This window comes from Barbus barbus, assembly GCF_936440315.1.
Source record: "Barbus barbus genome assembly, chromosome: 49".
NCBI classification, from domain to species: domain Eukaryota; kingdom Metazoa; phylum Chordata; class Actinopteri; order Cypriniformes; family Cyprinidae; genus Barbus; species Barbus barbus.
Window position 1 is genome coordinate 21,153,075 of NC_136727.1, and position 22,555 is coordinate 21,175,629.

Sequence of the window (22,555 nt, forward strand, 5' to 3'; positions counted from 1 at the left end):
TTTGAATGTCTTATCTTCACTATGAACACACTTGTTTGTAGTGCAAACAGTTTTACCGTTTACTGCACATTGTTATTCTCCTCGTTATAGCGGCTAATGAACCGGAAGTCTTGCCCATAGGCTTACTTCCGCGTTGAAGAAAAAGGTGGATAGCTAACTAAGCGTTTGTTGTCTTTTTCTCTAGCCTGTTTGTTCCAGACCTCTACAGAAGTGGCGCTGATGCTCATGTTGAGGTGTCCTCCAGTAAGCCCCTATGTATGGAATACAAATGTACGAGTGGTTTGATCGGCCCAAGATCTTCTTGTTCTGGAATACCCTCAACCGTGCATGGTCCTGCGAAAGTTCATCAACGATTCGTCGGGACTGATCGAACTCTGGGCATTACACTGTTTTTGATGGTGAACAGGCCTCTCCTAATTCTTGGAAGTCCAGCGTATCCATCGCTGAGGAAACAGATGCCATGCTAAATTATCAGAGGGTATTTTCATACGTCTTGACTAACTCCTCCAAACTTTTGCAGCATGCCGTGATCTGAGTGGCCAGTGCCTGAAACGCAATCCAGCGAAGCGGCCGACTTTAGAGCATATCTTACGGCACCCGTGGTTCAAAAGTCGGCTCTAGAGTGAAGGCAGGTGTGGTGTCTGGTCAGATGTAAGGTAATCATTCTCCATAGAGATCAAGTACTGTCATATTTTTCAATTCTAAATTATGTTCAGAAAACGAAGCAGTTATTGAACAGTACTGAACTGAATAAACAACATGGTAATATAATAATATGAGTCGGCTGAAGAACACTGGACTAGATGGAAACCAGAAGAGACAAAATGATTCAAAATTTTCTGGAGTTCATGAACCCGAACAGACCTCTAAAGGACCAGTGTGGCCATTTGTAAAAAATGTAAATAACTTTATAATGGAATAGAGGGGTCAGCTTTGCAATATTTCAAAGGAAAGCACATTTTCCGGTTTCGGTCTGGCCTGGTGTTATTTGCTGTGAATGGCACTGAATTGGTCCTGATTTTCATATGAATGCAACGCTTTCAAGTATCTTTTAATGATGGACATAATCAGCGCTGTGTCTCTAATGATCTGTTAAGCTTTACATTTACATTTACATTGCATTTAGTAATTAAGCAGACGCAATAAAAAGAAAACAAGTAGAATAGAAATAGAATAGACAATACTAGAGTTTTTTAATAGTTAAAAGGAAACAAGTAAATAGAATAGAAAAAGAATAGAGAGTGCTAGTGTTAGAGGGTTAATTTTTATAATAAATAAAAAGAAAACAAGTAAATAGAGTGATTTCTATGGTTTTTAGATAATAAATAAAAATAAGTTCTTTTTAAACATGTGTCTGGTTGTTGATGTCCATATATTATTTAATGCTACACTTCAGAGAAATTATCCATAAAAGTAAAATACCCAATAAGTGATATGGCTATTTATTTATGCGTTAAAACCCCTTAACAACACAGATAATGCTATATAGAAAGAGGTTTTGGTGGTGAACGTTTCATCAGACAGTCATGTGCTATTTTTTTTTTTAGCAAAATATAAAAAAAATTTATTATTTAAATGTATGCAGCACAAAAAAATGAAACAATAAAAATAACAAGAAACATGTGTTGTCAATTAAAATTGATATGCAGCAGCTGTGAGTTCCCAGTTTATTTTCAACGAACTTCACCAGTATTTGTCATGTCGTGTTCACTGCCTAATCAGAAGTGGTTTTATTCACAATAAATCAAGTGCACCCCCACAAAACTCATAAAAATGACTGGGTGTCATTGCACGTAAGTATACACACAAATACATTGCTTTTATACACATATGTGACCCTGGAGCACAAAAGCAGTCATGAGTAGCACAGGTATATTTGTAGCAATAGACAACAATACATATGTATGGGTCAAAATTATACATTTCTCTTTTATGCCAAAAATCATTAGGATATTAAATAAAGATCATGTCCCATGAAGATAGTTTGTAAATGTCCTACCGTAAATATATCAAAACTTCATTTTTGATTAGTAATATGCATTGCTAAGAACTTCATTTGAACAACTTTAAAGGAGATTTTCACAATATTTAGATTTTTTTGCTCCCTCAGATTCCAGATTTTCAAATAGTTGTATCTCAGACAAATATTATCCAATCCTAACAAACCATACATCAATGGAAAGATTATTATTATTATTATTCAGGTTTCAGATTATGTAAAAATCTCAATTTTGGAAAATTGACACTTATGACTGGTTTTGTGGTCCAGGGTCACATTTTATGCTTCACAAGAAAGTTAATTTGAATCTATATTTTATCTATTTTTATCTAGCACTGCTCAGATATAGCTGCCCCGTGTATCATCAGCCTTACATTTCATTCTGTTTTGGGTAAAATGTGTCCTCTCCCTGTGATATCCATCCAGAAATAACAAACAATGTGACAAAACAGGTATGAAAACCAAAGTGTTCTGAGTATTGTCTGGAAGTTAGTACAGTTAACATTTTTTTTAAGATTCACACATATTTTTAGTAGAAAGCTTAATTTGACTTTCGATTAATAAACATGAACTGACGTCTGAGGTGTTAATGTTTTTGGGCTGATCGTCACAAGACTGAGGCATGTGATATTGATCAGACTATAAAGCACATTCCTGGTTGTGTAGTAAATGTAGATTGTTATGAACTATATCATATATATATGTTTCCTCAGAGGGCGCTCTCTGGCTCAGAAGCAGAGTCCTCCATTGGGCTGCATTCACATCTCTAGACGATTTGTGTCTTATGTAAAACATTTCAGCGTAATCCCATATATAATCATTTAAAACTTTTAATAAATTATAATTAATTCCTGGCATACAAATTCAAATCCACCCCATCAATCTCTATAAATTGATTTTTTATTTTAAATATCACTTACTAGACTCAAACGGCTGTGATTGGTTCATCTTAACCAGCGCTGAGAAACGTAACAGCTGTCTCGTGACCACGTTAAACATATCCGACGTTTCAGCAGGAATCAAAACAATTTATTATTACCTAAATACTGACACACAGAAATGTAAACAGCAACGCAATTAAAAATACACAGTGAATAGTTAAAACACCTAAATGGATAATTAGACCGACCGCACCTGACCAATCAGAGACCGCTTCCAGGCCGCCAAGCCACGCCCACTTTAAATACTGTGTTAAATCAAGCGTGTTGTTTCTCCGTCGCGTGTTGTTTGTTTTCGCCGCTCTTCCGTGGTTCTCCGGAGACATGTAGACCGCAGAGATGGTGCACGTCTATAACTGCCACCCGTTGGCGTCCCAGCACATCGTCGCGGCGGAGCAGGAGCCGGAGCTGGTGTGCTGCGGCGGCGGGGCGCTGTTCGTGGTGAGCTCCGGCGGCTGTAAGGTCGAGGCGTACAGCCTGCAGCGGGAGGGATGTCCGCTCATCTGCCGCTTCAGCTGCATGGGCTCCGTGCTCCGCATCCGCCACAGCGCCGTGGGTCAGTCCAGCTCTGGAGCATCTCTCTGTGGAGTATAAAAGGGCCACTGTTTAACAGTCTTTAGCATACTGTTAAAAAGAGTATTTACCAAGTACATTATACACTTTTAAAGTGAAAGTAGTGTTTACGGACAATTAACTGCATGCTATTTGGAAGTAAATGAATATGTATTGTGGTCTACATCTATATTAGATGCAGTTAACTAAATTTAAAGTGCTTTTTGACCCACTTAAGCAGAAATCTTTAGATTATTTTGTCTTTGAAATGTGACCCTGGAGCACAAAAGCAGTTTTAAGGGTCAATTTTTTGAAATTGAGATTTAAACATCATCTGATAAATAATCTTTCCATTGATGTATGGTTTGTTAGGATAGGATGAGATACAACTATTTGAAAATCTGGAATCTGAGGGAGCAAAAAAATCAACATATTGAGAAAATCTCCTTTAAAGTTGTTCAAATGAAGTTCTTAGCAATGCATATTACTAATAAAAAATTAAGTTTTGATATATTTATGGTTGGAAATTTACTAAATATCTTCATGGAACATAATCTTTACTTCTTTAAAGCATGACAAAAGATGATTAAAATGCACTTAAAGTAAAACTGTTAATTTAACAATATTACAAAATGCACTTAACTTTTTTCCCCGCCAGCGTTTTTGAAAAAAAGCAATATTTTAGCTGATTTTGACTCAAATTTCATGGCCCCCAGAATATTTTGTTGTGTGAATATCTGAACATGCAGCGCTTAAAAATAAAGATCAGAGCCTCTGCTTTTAAACAAACAAAGCACTTGAATGTAGGCAAGTTTCATTAAAAAAGCAAAATCGAAGAGAAAATCGCATTTTTGTCACATACTACATCTGGATCATATGCAGTAATATTATAAAGCAAAGATGCAGTAGATCGCCTCCATTAGCACTCCTAAAGCTTGCAGTCCTTGACCACTTCATTAGGCAGTTTTCATTTATATGCTGTTTATTGTTGATGATTGCATTATCTTTCAGATGCATATGAGATCGCTCGTCTTCCTCGCCTGTGTTTTTGATCGGGGCGTTCTAGGCTCATTCAGGAGATGAATATTAAAGCACCTCCTAGCGTATAACAGTGAAAACATGAAACCCAGAAAATTCTGTGTTTGGCGGGGAAAGAGTTAAGTGTGTTAAGAAACATAGTCATGATAAGTGTGCTCTCTTTACTATGTTTGATGTGTTATTTTCATGGTACATGTCCAAATAATGGTGATTCTTTATGGCACTCTCTTTGCTACAGTAAGGGTGCGATCTTGTATTTGTTGTTTAGAGTCAGTGGATTCTGACTTGCGTTTGGCTGTGTTTTGTTTCTTTAGGGGACTACCTAGTCACCATAGAGGAGAAGAACAAGGCCACTTACCTCAGGGCCTACACTAACTGGAGGTACCAGGCTGCCGAGAAGACTCGTGTTGGGGTGCGTCTGTTGGGTCACCTGCTGCGGGGCTCGTCCTTCAGCGGGACTCCTAAAGAGCAGATGGAGATTATTGAGATCCCTCTGTTTGAGCCGCCGCTGTGTGTGGCATGCTGCAGTCTTACCGGTGAGACAAACACAGCTGTAAAAATAACAATAATAATACATTGCATGTGTTCTGTGTTTTGGTGTTGCGTCTCATTCCAGTCCTTAGTTTCCTGTGGCGTGAATCTTAATATTTTGAACAAAAATTTGCATGTGAGCAAGGTACTTAATCTAATACAATTACACTTTAAAATAACTTTTCTATTTGAGTATATATAGTAAAATGTAATTTATTTCTGTGTATTTTCAGTATCATTACTGCAGTCACACGATCCTTCAGAAATCAGTCTAATATGCTGATTTGCTGTTGAAGAAACAATTCTGATTATTATCAAAGTTGGAAATAGCTGTCCTGCATGATATTATTGTGGAAGCCATCATTTTTTTCTGAATTCTTTGATGAATAGAAAGTTTTAAAAAAGCATTTATTTGAAATATAATTATTTCTTAACATTAGAAATATCTTTACCAAAATAAACGTTTTTGTTTACATAATATATGTGTGTGTACTGTGTATATTTATTATGTGTATATATATATATACACACACATACAGTAAATATTTTGAATGAATCAATAAAGGTATTTACATGTGTATATGTATAATTTTTTATTTTATATAATACAGGATATAAATAGATTTAACATAAACATAATATATTTTTCATAAATATATACATGCTTATGTTTGTATTTATATATACATAATAAATATACACAGTACACACTCATATATTATGTAAACAAACGTTTATTTTGGATGTGATTAATCGTTTGACAGCACTACTTTTGATCAATTTAATTCTTACCGAATAAAAGTATTAATTTCCATAAAAATTCTTACTGACCACAAATTTCTGAATGGTAACTTAGCTGTAACTAAAAAATTATGAAACATCATTATACGTCTGTTTGTCTTCCATTGGCTTGAGAGACACGGCAGGTCAGAAAGTGAGACACCCTGGATGGTGGTTCCTAGGATGTTCTAAATCATGTTGTTGTTGCCAGAGTCTTGCTAGGTTGCTCGAGCTGGTGTGTTACTTGCCAAAGTCAAAAGAGCCCACTCTCAAGTCTCTGATGTTCCCTATATCCATAACATGACAACACCTGAGTTTAACAGGGTGTCCCTCAAACTCACACCAATGGTCAAGCCAGAAGTCAACATGTCAGGCTGCTTATAGAGTCTCAGTGATTACATTCGTTAGCAAATCAACCTTCCAACGGTTTACTCATAGTTCACTCTGCACATTTAACTAAGATAGAAACTCAAAATGCACACTTCACGCCATAATTCACACATCATAATTGAGTCCTCCTGCATTACTTTGGCAGGTGATCTTCTAGTGGGCTGTGCCAAGAGTTTGGTGGTCTTCAGTCTGAAGCATCAGACGCTGAGCGATCAGCTCTCTGTGCTGGACTTCGAGAGGGTGCTGATTCTTCATATCCAGGGCTGGAGCCCGTCTCAGGTGGCCTTCTGTGCTGGATACATAGCCCTTCAAACAGAGCTGGAGGTCCTGGTGGTAAAGCTCAGCCCGCAGCAGAAGAGCAGCCAGGCTGCAGAGGAGCACACCCTGCTACCTGAAGATATCATGACTGAAACCAGCTTAGATGAAGATGCAGGTATTGCTAACAAAAAAAGTCAAGATGCAGGCTGGGTGCGTACTATGCTGGTAGGGGTGGACGATATACCGGTAGACACAATTAACCGGCAGAAATTTGCTGGTAGAGATTTTGGACTATCGTTTCTATCGCGGTTACATGCTTTTACATGGATTTTGCTGTGCTACGTGGTGACAGAAACGTAATATTTGCATGCGTTTTTGTGCTTTAAAATCAAGTGATTTAAAGCCTTTAAAACGCAATCAGCAGTGCAGGAGAACTCATTTCGCGATATGTGCTCCCTGTCTTAGACACTGTTTCTGAGTACTGTCAGAGAGACGTGCACGTGAAGACGCTGCTCATAGAGAGCGGGAGAATTGAACAGCCTTTGCAAGTATCCTCATAAACGCAGTCATTTAGGTCTTCAGTAAAAGCGAACAGCTGAGAAGGAAAACGTATGTAACCGCGTATTGCATCTGGGCAGCTCTGAAAGTCTAATATTCCTGCTGTCTGCATTCATGTTAATCAAACAACAAAAGAGAGAAAATCTCTCACTGCTCTTGACCAAATCCCTTTTGTATTTTAATAAGAAGAAATAAATCTTTAATTTGCACAGTGAAGAATATGCAATGTTTTATACATTGAATTACTTTATACGATGTATGTAGCATTTCTTAATTATTTGTTCTACAGTAGTTATTTTTTTGTCCCATTGCTTGTAATTAGGTCTTATTCTTTTTAATTGCTGTCTGTTTACTTGTCTTCAGTGAGCTTCAGTTTTTTTTATTATTATTCAAGCTAATATTATTTTTTGTGATATTGACCAGAATTATGACATTTCTATGGTATCAAACATTTTGATATCATAAAAACCTTATTAAAAGCAAAAATAACTATATTGTTATATATCGTTATTGTAAAATAAAATTACTCATATCGTGATGTAAGATTTTGGTCATATTGCCCACCTCTATATGTTATTTATTATTTTATTTTATTTACATCATGCACAGTTGTATAATATATATATTTCTTAGAAATGGCAAAAGACGGATTCAGCCCCCTCTTTGAGCAAGAGGACTTCTTTCTGTTCCCAAAGCATCAGGAGATGTTGGGAAATGAAGCGCAGGAGTGTGGCGTCGCTTTAGTTCTGGAGTGGACCGGCATGGAGGCAGAGAGCCGAGGGGACATGAGCGTGGACTACGTCTTATTCAGGTATAGTGAACAGCGTTAGAAAACGAGCTGCTTTCTGAATGTGCCGTGCTTGTTTGTCAGACGTCACCTCTCTAGTGTGCCCTGTCTAGGAGGTTTGCTCCTGATTTCTTTCAAGGCTGCAGCGTTGAGGAGACGCGCTTGCATTCCCTGCAGCTCCACCCCATGTTTAGTGGTAAGTGAACACTGTGTGCTACATTCGCTCACCCAAACCCTTCTGTTTTGGACTGAATGGTTTCCTGCTGCTGTCGGAACAGGTAAACAGGAAGAAGCCTCCATCTCCAAAGGTGGGGAACCTACTTGTGTGTTTGTTTTCTTCTCCTTGCCGAACACTGGGTACATGTACAGCTTGAAGGACACAGTGGAGCTCGTGTCCACCTACCAGTATCCAGAAAAGACCCATCAGGCTGTGCTCAGTGACCAGCTCCTCTACGTCATCACCAAGTAATTCTCACACACACAGCACTTCCTGACATATGAACTGTTGAACTTGGTGATCTTGTCCGAAGCCGAACAAAATAAAACACTAGGCCATAGGCCATATACTGAACATGTTTTTTTTTGCCTTTTCCCCCATATATTTTGCCAATTTGTTTCACCATTGCATAAGTTAAATAGCCCAAATGTGCTTTTTACTGATTTTGTCATTAACAAAACATTGATATATTTTTGAAGTAACCAGTATTGTACTATAGTATTATTCCAGAGTTCTTAATTTTGACCGGCCAAATGTTGGCATTTATATGAAATATTTGTTCTGAAGCAATTTATAACATTTGAATTAAAATTTGAATTACAAAATGTATTGTGGTTGTGTTTGCTGTAGGAATGCTCTCCAGTGTTTTACTGTCAGATGCAGTGCAGTAGCGGCTCGGGTCGATGACCCATACATCGACACCACCATGAAGGTAACGCAACTTATCATGGGCTTCCTGCTTTTTCTTATTTCACACCTGTGACATTCCTTAATTCTGGATCGTTTTATATATATATATATATATATATATATATATTTGGAACTATATACAATATATATTTACAAATGTGTTTTTTGTGGAGTAAATCAGTGAGAGCTTATAACATTATAGCAGACTTCTTACTAAAGCAGGTAAAGTTTTCTAGTTTTTTATTGTGGGAGCAAAACATATAATGTAGTGCAGTATAATGATGATTGAGAGATCGTTAGGCTCAAAAGCCTGATCACATTTCATAAATGTTCATATGATTTTTTCTAAAAATGATATTTGGTGTAATGACGTAAATGAAAAGACGCAAGACCCTTAAATCGTAGCAGTGATTTCTGCATGTTCAGGAGCTACTAATATAGTCAATATCCCGTCAGGCCTGTCCACCCATCACGATGGAGGTGTGCGCTCTGAGGATCCAGCTCTTCATCGGCCTGAAGATTCTCTGTCAGGACGGAAATCATATCGTTCTCCTGACCTCGGCAGATGTGGACAGCAAAGAGGACACAGAGAGACCCGCCCGCAAAAACACGTATGTGTGTGTTCACAGTCAACGCAATTAAACACAATTAGATGCTAATGACTAAAATTCTTGTTTCTCATACGATTTGACTTCTTGATTCTTTCAGTATGTCGTTGCTGTTTGATTTGTGGATGTATGGTAATAAGGCTGCACGATTAATCGAAGGCGATTATCATGCGCATCTTGTCAGTAAAGCCGGTTCTGTGATTTAAATGCTGCTCCATCTGAAAGCACGTGAAAACACCACATTTAATGACATGTTTTTACTCCAAACTCACTTCATAACGTCAGTCGAGTGTTTGAAATAAACCCTTCTGTGAGATGAAGTGGCTTCTTACACAGAATAAGGCACGCAATATATTCATAGTGTTCTAAGCAGTCATAAAGGCATTGCATTATTCTTTATCATAATGAAAATTATTAATTTAAAAAAAAGATCAATCATATATTGTTGTAGTCGTGTGTTTATTAGTCACGTTGAATCAGTGTAAGCAGTGAAATCTTCTGTTGAATCAGCTACTACTATAGAGATTTCCTGGTTTCTTCTGCGGGGTGTATTTGGAGTCCGAGAGCTCCCTGTGGCCTTCGGATGAAGATTTACTACTGATCACAGAACCGTGCTTCATTGCGATTTCATTGCGATTTATCGTGCAGCCTTACAGCCAGTGTCTTGTGTAAATATGTGCTGTGTAAATGGCCTGTAACTCTTATTGTAGTGAATCGAGGGAACACAGAACCCTGACAGGCATTTTAGTAGCTGTAGGTCTAGAGCCGTCCTCAAGGCCAGCACTGGAAAACCTTCTGTCCAGGTCCTTCCTGTAAGTTAGCGAGTAGCATGATGCTAACAGTGGACTGGTCTGAAAAAACCCCCCTAAATTCCCGCTAACCCACTGTGAGTGTTACCTGCATGTGGTATTCATATTTCATCTAACATCTCAGTTTTGTTCAGATATATTGTCATCGTAAATAAGATGCAAAGTTTTCACTGCAGGTCGAGGCTTCTTCTTATTTAGAGAAGGCTTTATATCACGCCCGGTTGCTTGCACCACTTTGAGGCACTAGAGGGCGTTCCTGTGTTTTGTGTTCCTGCCTGTTGTTCGGGTCATGGACCTCATTTCCCATCATGCTGTGTCTTCATTAGTGTCTACCTGGTTCAGCTGTGTTCCATTTCCTGTTTGTGTATATTAAGCCCCGGTTTGCTATTGTCTGTGTGAGTTGTTAAGTGTTACCTCCTGTGTTTCTTGTGACCCTTTCTTGGTTCCGTCATGTATTTTGGACGTATATCTCTGTGGATAATCATTAAAGGGTCTGTGGACCCGCTGCATGTAGCCTACTTGTGCTCGCTCGTAACAGTAAAACTGAGTTTAACCAAGCACGGCTAAACTGATCCCACAACCCGTTTCAGTCTAGCATTTTAACAAGTAATTAATTGTTGCAGAAATGTTTATTGGTATTTGTGTAATGAAGTAACCCATTACTATGGTTGGGTATTGATTGAGTTTGATCAATTCCGATTCTTATCGATTCCCATTATCCATTCCAATGTGGTTTAAACAAATGAAGCCAAACATTTAGATATCACATTTATTTTGTGTCTCTTTTTGCAAAGCATTAAGCTGTGGCTGAATACCATGAATAAAAGTTAGCCGGCTACATAAAAACTGGACTCAATTAAGAGTTGTTTGTGTGCAAAACACAGCTGCACCATTCTGGATAAATTGAGACTTTTTTTTTTTTAATGGAGGTTGTAGTTCTCTCACAATTCTGAAGAAAGAATATTAGACAACTAAACAAAATCTCGTGGAATTTATTCTTGACTCACTCAAGATTTACTTGTTTCATCAGTGTTTTTATATGAATCTCTTGAATGAATGATTCAAAGACAAATGCATTTTAAACAGCCACTTTTCACCCGCTAAATCTAAAAGTTGCCCACACAGGAATTGATAGGTGGAATTGAAATTTTAATTTTACAAGTATCCGATTCTGGAACTGGAATTGATTTTCGATTCCCAACCCCACTATTACTGACACACACACATAGAGCAGTGCACGTGTACTAACGGTGCGGTCATATTTGCAAAATGTTGTTGAAATTGTGTGCGCAAAAAGGTCAATAGTGTTGTATGAAGCACAGCTCACTTATAAATCAAGCAAAACTCTGTTCCTTTCAAATTTGCACAGACAGTTTCAAAATCTGCATTGGGAAATGTTTTGGCTGAAATTTCAGATTGTATGGTTTCCAATAGAAATGCCTGGATTTCGCCCGTGAAAATTGAGCGAACAACAGTAAATGTGGCCGCACCTTAACTCAAGGAAACACGTGCAGTAAATGCAGTTGTGACTTATGATGTTCTTCTACGTTCCTCAGATCCAGGAAGACGTCTGTCTGCAAACCCACAGAGCCGGCTGACAGCGGTCACGGCTGGAACCTCTACGTCATCACTTCTGTGTCCACACTGCAGCTCTACAGAGAAATAGTACTGTATCTTCAGCAATTTGATTCAATTATCACTAACCATTTTAGAGCCAGACTATGGTAGAGGTCCTATGTTTAATTCTGGCCAAGAACTGCCCACATAGACAGGAAAGAGTGTCTGACATAGCTGGGTAGTACCTGATTATATGCAATCTGGATTACGTAATCAGATTCCAAAAATGAAGTACTCCTAGATAGATTATATTACATTTTAAAATGCTCAAAATCAGATTTTTATAGATTACATATTATTCACATGATGGCAGTAAATTTGTCATAATTTATTGATTCACTCCCGTTTTTTTTTCTCCTTTCTAAATGATCCTACCTACTTATATACAGTTTGGAAAACCCTGCTCTAATGTTAGCTTTAATGCATTTGATCATGTTTATAGCAAAGAATGCAATGTTTTCTTTCTCCGTATCGTACACAAGAATCCCATTTAAGTCTGTGTGATAAACAGGTTGGATCAAAAGTAATCAGAAAGTACTCGGATTACATTACCTGATATCTGTAATGCATATCATGTTACTAACTACAGTTTTCGTCTTGTAATTTGTAATCGGCAAATTATAAATATGCTACCCAGCAGTGGCGACAGACAACAGTATGTTTTCTTATGTGACATTTAGGACAAATCTGAAATCAGTTATGCCACAATTATCATAATGTACAGGAAAATTGAAAGAAAAGTATGAACATCTAACTGACAGATGCCTGCTTGTTGCATATATAGGGCCAGTTTTACTAACAGCTAGCTCCAGTGCAAACCATCTTTTGTTATTAAATTGTACTGTCAGGTTTTCCTAAAGACGCGCAGTGACGAATTAGCGCTGAAAAGGCGTGCACACAGTTATTTTTGCGCCTGACGTTATTAAATATGCATTTGTAGGAGTTTCTCTTTCAGACGCAAAAGCTATGGAGGATTGCGCTGTTTTGGAATTGTGCTCTCGTGCTAATTTGCCCTCTTTAGTAAAACCCTTAGTTAGTTAACTCTTAACACACAGTTGTTTGATTTTATTAATATGTTATTTGCTATTACTTGAACATCAGCACGGTCATTTCCCGCTTGCTGCATCAGGTGGAGTACAGTAAGCGATACGAGCAGTCCAGCCCGTCGTCTCAGAGCTGCAGTCACCTGCTGAGCGAGGGTCACCTGCTGCTGCGGACCGCACTGCTACAGCAGGACCGTGAGTCTGTCGAGAGAGCGCAGCTGCAGGAGGCCTTTCAGGAGAGCTGCGCTCACTTAGGAGACTGCTTCAGCAGGTCAGCTGCGTCTCATGGTCACCCGATCTGTCATCAGTAACTGCCGATATCATTCTTAGATTTCATGTTTGCTTTGCAGGTTTGATAAGAAGGACTGTCATTTGGCTCTGCCATACTACAAGATGTCTGGCCTCACTGTGACTGAAGTTATCAAGAGGAATATGTCCATGAGCAGCGTCTCAAATGGTTATGGCAAAGGATTCATCTTCTTCCTGAAGCATTCGATCTATGAGGAAACCATGGAGGAGCTTAGCACGGTACCAAACGATATAGAGGTCAATTCAGGGTCAGAAATTAACAAGGGCTTGTGGCAAAAATGCCACCAAAATTAACAAAAATGTCCCATAAATTAGTCAAAGTGGCAAAAAATGCCCCTGCACAATTAAAGTAAGTATTACGGCTGTCGCAATTAAAATGAAATGTGAAAATGAAATGTCAATTTGCAGGATTACATTTAGATTCGCTCACACTAATGTGTCAGATTGATTTTATTTGCAAACGCATTTCTATCGAATTTAGGAGTGTTTTGGCCAATCAGAGGTGCTTGAAAACCCCAGAGCTGTGTTAAGTGTGCATGCTCGCTAATTCCCTCACCATAAACAACACAGTGCAGAAACCATGTAAAAAGGTTAATTTCATATGTCCAGTGATTATAACGGGAGGTTTTGCATAACTTGCACTAGACTAGATTAGCATCAGGACCATTAGGCATCAGACTATGCTTGTCTGTGAAGGCAGAATGTGATTATGACCTGCAAATTTGCGTGTAAAACAGTTGTCGTAAGAGTCATCCTGTGTTGTGTCTGTGCTGTAGGACGTGGCTGATAAAGTCCTGGAGATCTTCAGTGTGGCTGAACCCTCTCAGCTTCCTCATGTGGTGAGCAGTCCTTCCATGCTGAACGCTGATCCTGACTGCGCCGTGACCCACCTGAGACAGCTGGAGGCCTGCGGCGCCCCGTCCATCACCCTGTCCCTGTGTATGGCCTCCCTGGCCCTGCGCAAGGGTGACCTGCACAGCTACAGGCAGCAGATGGACCGCCACGCTGAGGTCTGTCATCAGGAATCCATGCCTTGCATCCACAGAAACATAACTGAACTAGGGCTGTGCAATTCATCGAAAAGCTGTTTCTATCTTGATTTCGGCCTCCAACATTATGAAAACACTGTAATCGAGATGAGATGATTTTTGCGCCCCATTCCGCCCCCTTTCCAGCGGTGCACTCTCACTCCTCCACAAAAGCCCAATTTCATGTGCAAAATTAGTAAAATCATGTAAAAGTTGTAAAAATGAGCTTGATTTGTTAAAGTATATTAGATTTATTCATGTTTTTAAAAGTGCAAAAGAGAACTAAAGCTGGAATTCTGTGCATGCGCTCAGAGACGGAGCACAACACCGATTGTAAAGTCAACTTTTAGCTCAAGGTGCGCATCTAAACAGTCAAAACGGTGTCAAAATAGTGATCATTAGTGATTATTCATGTACTCCTTCATCGGTCATGTAATAAACACAAACAGTTGAGAATGAAAATACACGTGTAACGGTGGATCCGTGCGGTTCTTAAAGTGACAGCAGTCTAATATTCCTCCTGCTTTATATTAATCAAATGACAAAAGACTAATTCAAAATCACACACTGCTCTTGACTGAAGGAATTTTGTAGCTTTAATAAGAAACAAAGAAAGTTTAGTTCTTACAGTGAAGACTGTTGTTTTATTTTACATTTGATTATTCATTTCTGTTAACTGAATACTTGAATACTACTTTTTTTCATTAGCATCTTTTATATTCCATTGCATTTGACCTTTGCTTTTTTATTACTGACAGTTTAATTATTCTCAATAATTTTGAGGACTTTTTTGTTTGTTACTAGTGCTGTCAAACGATTAATCGCAATTAATCACCCAAAATAAGTCTTTGTTTACATAATATATGTGTGTGTACGGTGTATATTTATTATGCATATATAAATACACGCACATACACCATATATTTTGAAAATATTTACATGTATTTGCATGCATATATTTGGATTCATTTCATTTATATCATATATAAATATATTTACTATATAAACATATTTTCCTTAAATAGATACATGCATGTGTGTGTATTTATTTATTTATTATATATATATATATATTAATATAATATACACAGTACACACACATATTATGTAAACAGAAACTCTTATTTTGATGCAATTGATCGCTTGACAGCACTATTTGTTTCTAATATCAGTTACCCTAATACTGTGCTGTGGGATGGAGAATTGTGCAATTTCACTGGTCTCTAAAATGGAGATGCCATAGCAACCTTTTTCACAGAATAGATATATATATATATATATATATATATATATATATATATATATATATATATATATATATATATATATATATATATATATATATATATATATATATATATATATATATATATATATATATATATATATATATATATATATAACTGTCTTTCAATAAATCACTCATGTAAAGTTTTGGTCATATGGCCCACTCATAATTGTGTTAAATAATCATGATTACAATATTGATCAAAATAATCGTGCCATAATCAAGCAGCCCTAATCTGAAGGACTGAAAGCATGTCTGTTCAGATGCTGCAAGTGTACGGCTTCATAGAGGAGCCCAAGCTGCTGCTGCATGGCAGAGGGAAGGCCGTGCTGCCCACTATACTGGCCCAGCATCTGCGCGACACACAGGAGGGGCTGCTGGTGGCGGCGGTCGTGGCGCTGCATGAGAACAGCAAGATCAGACTGGAGGAGGCCGATCTCTTCTTCCAGGTGAGACGTGTGTGTCTGTCCTTCTCATATCCGTGTGTGTGTTCGTCTCTCTCAGGAGAAACATATTTTATTGAAATGTCTCAGTTTTAATGCATTTTTTCTTTTTAATGAAGTATGCTTACACAGGTATGGAAGCCCAGTTCCGCCACTGAATAAAAAATATAAAAGGTGATTGGGACTTTTTGGTACCTTGCTTTTTTTGACTCCCAATTCTGAATTTTTTTTCTCAATTGCAAGTTTACCCTTTTTCTTACAAGTTCACTGACTTCTTTCTTAGAATTACTTGATACAAACTTGCAATTCAGATTTTTTTTTCTCATAATTGTGAGTATTATATCATGCAATTCTGAGACAAAAAGTCAGAATTGTGAGATGAAAAAGTCTCAACCTTTTTATTATTTTAATATTTTTTTCAGTGGTGGAAATGAGCTTTCCATATGCTTTTTTTTTTTTTTTTTACCAGAAAGATTTTACCAGAAAAAGTTTTAGATTTTTATTATGTTCATAAAAAAAAAAACTTGTATAATTTTAACTGCTGTGTTTTTGTTTAGTTGGTTTTTTATTTTGTGTTGATGTTTTTTGCCATGAAGATAGCCTTAGATGCTGACTTGGCAATGAAATAAATGCTCTCTCTCAGGAGCTGTGTAAGGATGGTGTGGAGGCCGACAGCAGTCCTCAGTTACTGGTGGATTTCTGGGAGGCTCTGTTAGTAGCGTCCTCACGTGAATCCATCATCCAGGAGCTGCTGTTTTGCCTCACGTCTGTCTATATGGACCGCATCACATGCAGAGATCGCTCCGGCGTCAAAGCCCTTAAAACTGCGGAGGATCTGGTGAGTGAGATAATGCACCCTAACACGGCAGGTGTTCAGAGTGGTTGTTACTCGTTTCTAGTTGATTACAGTGTTGTGGGGATTTGCTAAGGCAGGGGTTTTCTAACTGGGGTCCACCAGGGGGCAGTAACTGAGTGCTGGGGGGTCTGTGGAAAAATGTAGAGAAACTATTAAACGTTTTCTTTAATTTTTATTAATAGATAATAAATAAATCAATAAATAAATAACTTTTTTATTTATTCATGATTTTGTTTTGGGGGTGTACTAGAACATGCTCTTATGATATTTCACATAATTTACATTTTTATTTGTTTATTATTATTATTTAGTCATTTAGCAGACGCTTTTATCCAAAGTGACTTATAAATGAAGACAATAGAAGGAATCAATTGTAGTATTAAAACAACTAAAAACAGATCCAAAACTAAAAGATAAAACTTTATAAATACTACCTGTACACGTTTTAAAAATAAATTAAATAAAAATGACAAATGCTTATATCCTTTGCCGCTGTCGATGGTCTTTACACTCTTCGGTCATCACAGACACAACCGCTGCTGCGGTAAACTAAGCTTTTTTATACCCGTCTAACAAAATACTAATTGAATTTAGCTGGACACACTTTCCTTATTTTTCCACAACAAATGGCCAAGCAAGCGCAGACACATGCATGCGCCGCAAAACAACAACAATAACTTTGCTGCTCCAGAGTGTGTTTCATACAGCGCGCGCTGCAGAGCCGTGGCCTATGGGAAGCCAAACAACCCAAAAGTGGGAAGAAAAAGTGCACTGACCTGTCATAGACGCGGCTCAATGGACCGAGCGGTGCGACCGACTCGACGGCGCAGGGAGGACGTGTTTGCTAGCGCCACCGAGCTGACAGCACGGCCCAAACTAATCTCACCAGCGTGGCACTGATCAGTTAACAGCGCAGCGCGAACAGAAGAAGTTCTTGTTTTTCCCTGCACGTTAACATCATGAAGATAAGTATTAAGTTTTTACATTTCTTTTACTTATTATCTCTCATATTACTACATTAACAGCAGTGTTAGCTACTTTAAAGCACGCATAGGCTATATTTAGTAGCCACATGCTCAAAGCAGAAGCTTCCATTGTCCTCTTAGTATTAAAATGTGTTATGGTTTCATTCATCAGGGCTTATTGGAAGTCAATTTTACATTTAAGAATATTTGTGTAACTGTAGCATATGATTAGGCTATACTGAAAAAAATGGAGTCAAATTTACTGGCATTTTTTTCCATTAATTTTACCTTACGGAAATTAACAATGGTTTTACTATAGTAAAAGTGCAGTAACCATGGATTGATTTTGACGGATTGATTGTCGTTTGTTTAACCGCAGTTCAACTACAAATTGATATGCTCAAATGGTTAGTGTAATGCATCATATACTGAGTTTTTTTCTTTAAATTAATTAAATTTTATTTATTTATTTATTATGGAGTGTAGAGAAAAGCCTGACAAACGTAGCCATGATATAAAATTGCATTGTTAAAGTTAAATAACATTACCTTGGACGTTCCCTGGTCTTTAGAAACACACAAAATCCCATATATGTGACCCTGGACCACAAAAAGCACGAGCACGAGCCAACAATACATTGCATGGGTCAAAATTATCTTCTTTTTTAAAAAATCTTTTATACCAAAAATCATTAGGATATTACTGTAAGTAGCATAAAGACCATCCTTGAAGATATTTAGTAAATCTCCAACCGTAAATATATCAAAACTTCATTTTTGATTAGTAATATGCATTGCTAAGAACTTCATTTGAACAACTTTAAAGGAGATTTTCTCAATATTTAGATTTTTTTGCTCCCTCAGATTCCAGATTTTCAAATAGTTGTATCTCAGCCAAATATTGTCCGATCATAACAAACCATACATCAATGGAGAGCTTGTTTATAGCTTTCAGATGATGTAGAAGTCTTTTTTATTTTTTATAAAGTACCCTTATGACTAGTTTTGTGGTCCAGGGTTACACCTATATCCTGTTTAATAATAGTTCAAATTTAAAATGGTAGGCCTACATAACTGCAATTTTGTGTTAAATGTAGAACTTGACGACAGCAACAATAATAACTAGGTACAAAATTAAAATATATAGCTACTAGAAGCTATGTGTGCTCCTCAAGAGGACTATGGTATTGTAAATTTATTAAAGTCTTATTATATAGGCTAGTAATGTGTGCAGTTCTTCAGAGTAGCTAAAACAACTGGTAATATGAAAGATAATAAGCCAAAGAAATGTAATAACGTAACACTGATCTTCATTATGTTAATGTCCAGGGAAAAACATGAACTTATGTTCGCGCTGCGCTGTTAACTGATCAGCTGGAGAGATTAGCGCACGAAAAAAGGATGAAAAGGAACGGGTTGAATGTTGAACACTTTCGTTACCATATAACTATTATAAAGGTTCATCAGCATGCATTAATTTAATTAAATGTTGTATATAAAAAAAAAAAAAATGCCACCAAATGATGTGCTCGTGCAACCATCTGAGAAAGTTAGTCGCAAAAGTGCGACCAGTGGGAAGAATGAGTTTACAGCCCTGTACGTACAGATAAGCACAACGGTAATATGTATTAATATTGTTCTTTAATTCTAACATTATAACATGAGTTGCAGTGAAACTGTTATACAGTTGAATTAACTTATGCCATAGTCCCACAGATTTACATTATTTGTGGCCGCATATATATGCAGAGGACTTCTCTGCCAGCAGGAGGTGCTGTTGGAGCAGGAGATCAAGGTTTCTCCGGGTAACGCTGAACACAAAACCCCTTTCACAAACGCTGCTTTATCAGACATTACATGCAAGATGAAATGAAAATGACATCCAAAAACAGTTGGTTTCCATCAGAAATACAGCGATGTAAAAGCATGGTTTAAATTTCCGCAGGCTGGATTTATTTGTGTGATATCACAAATACAACTTTGTACTCCAAACGAGCCGTTAGTTGTAGTTCTTGAAAAGGGTTTTTTTTTACGAAATATCTCCCTTTGGAGTGTACTTTGAGATTTGTAACTTTGTAGATCTTTTTTTATGCCCAAACATACACACTACACACTGACTAAAACTCAAAAAGTGAAAAAAGCATAATAGGACCCCTTTAAATATTTGTAACTAAATGCTGTGATTAATTGGTTTCTTTTTTTCTGGATAAAATGAATGCTTTAATATTACAGCATAATTAAAAGTTAAAATGCAAGTTAAACATTAAAAAGCCCATTAGTGTTTGTTATACTATCTGTTGCTGATTTCATCATTGTCCATGTGAAAATGGTCTGATCACAGTAATAGTGCACATCTCCTCAATAAGACATGATTTGATCAAGTCTGTAAGACAAATGGTGAAGGAGACTGCTGTTTAGCACCTAAAGTTAAAAATCCTGTTTAAACAAGGTTTTCAAATCGATATGAATTCAAGCAATAGCTATTCTTGCCTTAGCAAACACAGCTAATTAAGAAAACACAGACTATAAGCTAAATTAGGTATAAAAACGGTCATGTTCCTTGATCTAGTTTCAAATCTATCAACTGTTTCTTCATGTCCAGATAAACTCCTGCTCTCATTATGGGATGTTGTATCCATGGGTGAGCATCTTGACTCCTGTCCAGGTCAACATCACGCATGACCATCAGGAGGACCTGCACAAACTCCAGGTGTGTACTGATATATTTCTCTCTTTCTGGCAAGCCATATCATTCAATGATGCAAATGAATATCAAGGACCTCGAGGAAGTGCAGTAAAAGGCTTTAGTTTAACCTCAGCTCAGGTCATTCCTGGACAATGCTTTAAACAGAAAATGACAAATCTGTCCTAATTTACTCACTCTAGTGTCATTGTCGATTTCTTTCTTAAGCAGAACACAATAAAATATATTTTGTTTACTGCTGGCGTTCAGATAAAGTGGTGTATAGTTAGAGCATGTGTCACTGTGTGCAGTCTCTGCTGTGCGGCCCAACGCTGGAGGTCTCGTCCATCCTGCCTCTGCTGGAGCAGCTGTCCGACTCTGACAGCACCGGTCTCAGTGTGCACGTGCTCTGCGCCACCAAACTGGGCCAACACAAGACATCCATCGACAGACTGCTAGACCGATGCCCGCAAGCCATCATCTCCTACGCCAACCATGAGCTACAGAACGACAAGCTGGTAACAGACTTCACTGCTCCAGAGATGAGGCTTCTTACCCTGACAGCAAGCAACCATTCAATCAATGTTAAAAATAGTTGATTTGTCAATGTTAATTGCATTGAATCAACATCGCTTTTGCACCCGCAATTAATGTTGAAAGAAATATTTAAATTTCAACAAAGCACCATTATTGTGATCAGTGTTTGCTTTAGCAGTGGCACAGCTATCATACTACGATGAATTAACAGAAAACACACACAAAAACTATACAGTAAGTGTTTGTTGAAACACTATTGTAAGCACAGAAAGAGAATTAACTTAATGAGAAGAGCCCAAGTAAAGCAAACACTAATCACAATAATGGTGCTTTGTTAATTTTTTCAACATTAATTGCGGGTGCAAAAATGATATTAATTCAGTGCTATTAACATTGACTAATCAACTATTTTTAGCATTGATTCAATGGTTTTCACCTGCTCTCTTGCAATCTGGGTAATATGTGTGATCTGATAAAATGTAAAAAAAAAAAAAACCTGTAACTTGAATGCAATGTGAGTCGCTTTGGATAAAAGCGTCTGCTAAATGCATAAATGTAAATGTAAATGTGTGCACTGCGTTCTCAATGTTACTGGCAAAAATGGAAATAAAATAACTGAAAATCTTCAGAGAGGTTTGAAATCAGAGGTGACATATTTTTTTTGTGTTCACTGGCTGCTGTTGATTTCTCATAACTACTCTCTCTCCAGTCTCTGTGGTGGCAGAAGCTTTTTCCTGAGGTGTGTGACAGGATAAGGACAACAGGAAATGACAACGCCGTCCTCCTCTCAGCACTCAAAGGTAGCAGCTGTTTTATGCTTCTGCATATAACTGAATGAATTCTGCTGCTCATGAAAACATGGTCTTTTCTTTCACAGAAACTCTGGTTGTGGCGGCCAAAGAGCTGAACCCACTGGAGTTCCTGGACTTGTTGCCGGATGATGGAACGGCTCATTTCTTCCTGCCACATCTACTTGAATGCAGCCAATGAAATCTCACCACATTTAGCATTTATTTTAGACAATCAGTGAACCTGTTCAAAGACAATCTTGATCTACACTCTTCCTGCTGCTTTGAATGCTGATAGCCAAAAAATAATTAGTTCATCTCATTAGTCATGTGTGACTGCTGTGAACATGATCTGATCAGATGTATGTGTTACAATCATTCATATAGACTGGAACATGAGTTTACTTCAAAAACAAGTGCTCTCCTTATTATCAGAACAAATATAGACTACACAATATAATCATATGACATTAAGTACAATTATTAAATTAAGTTTTTTTTCTTTTTCTTTTGGATTGTTAGGCGTGTACTTTTTTTTTTGTTTAAATGTTTGTCAGATATTTGTGCACATTACCCATAATGCAGCTGTCATCTCATTTCATCTGATTTTCAAGAAAGAAAAGTGTCCTTTTTATTATTATTAAATTACATTCAAATACAGAATCTTGTGTGCAGCTGATTTTGTAAATGTTCTTTTCTGTGTGTATTTATATTTTAAAGCTACAGTAACAAAATTCCTGCCTTTTACTATTTCCTTACTAAATCAACCCTATTTAATGTCCTCTTTCTTGATCTTGTGTAAAAAAAGAAGAAAGGAATCTTCATAACTGTCTGAAACTAAGTG

General features: G+C 37.4%; 1 protein-coding gene across 4 annotated transcripts; it reads left to right on the top strand.

Moving 5' to 3' along the window:
• The first annotated feature begins 3,169 nt into the window (after positions 1-3,169).
• LOC306867707 (BLOC-2 complex member HPS3-like) lies at positions 3,170-22,372 on the top strand. 4 transcript variants are annotated; one of them, XM_079413537.1, is made up of 19 exons: positions 3,207-3,493; positions 4,842-5,063; positions 6,374-6,661; positions 7,678-7,855; positions 7,945-8,027; positions 8,110-8,296; positions 8,679-8,760; positions 9,195-9,349; positions 10,057-10,158; positions 11,712-11,820; positions 12,902-13,086; positions 13,166-13,343; positions 13,901-14,134; positions 15,704-15,889; positions 16,527-16,721; positions 20,306-20,413; positions 20,698-20,904; positions 21,633-21,723; positions 21,801-22,372. In XM_079413537.1, the coding sequence occupies exons 1-19, from the start codon at positions 3,277-3,279 to the stop codon at positions 21,911-21,913; spliced, it is 3,120 nt and encodes a 1,039-aa protein (XP_079269663.1). In that variant the 5' UTR covers positions 3,207-3,276; the 3' UTR covers positions 21,914-22,372. The 4 variants fall into 4 exon arrangements, with proteins under 4 accessions (XP_079269664.1, XP_079269663.1, XP_079269665.1 ...); XM_079413540.1 differs by lacking the exon at positions 10,057-10,158 and adding an exon at positions 4,501-4,645 and having other exon boundaries at positions 3,208-3,493; XM_079413538.1 differs by lacking the exon at positions 10,057-10,158 and having other exon boundaries at positions 3,170-3,493.
• The last annotated feature ends 183 nt before the right edge of the window (positions 22,373-22,555 follow it).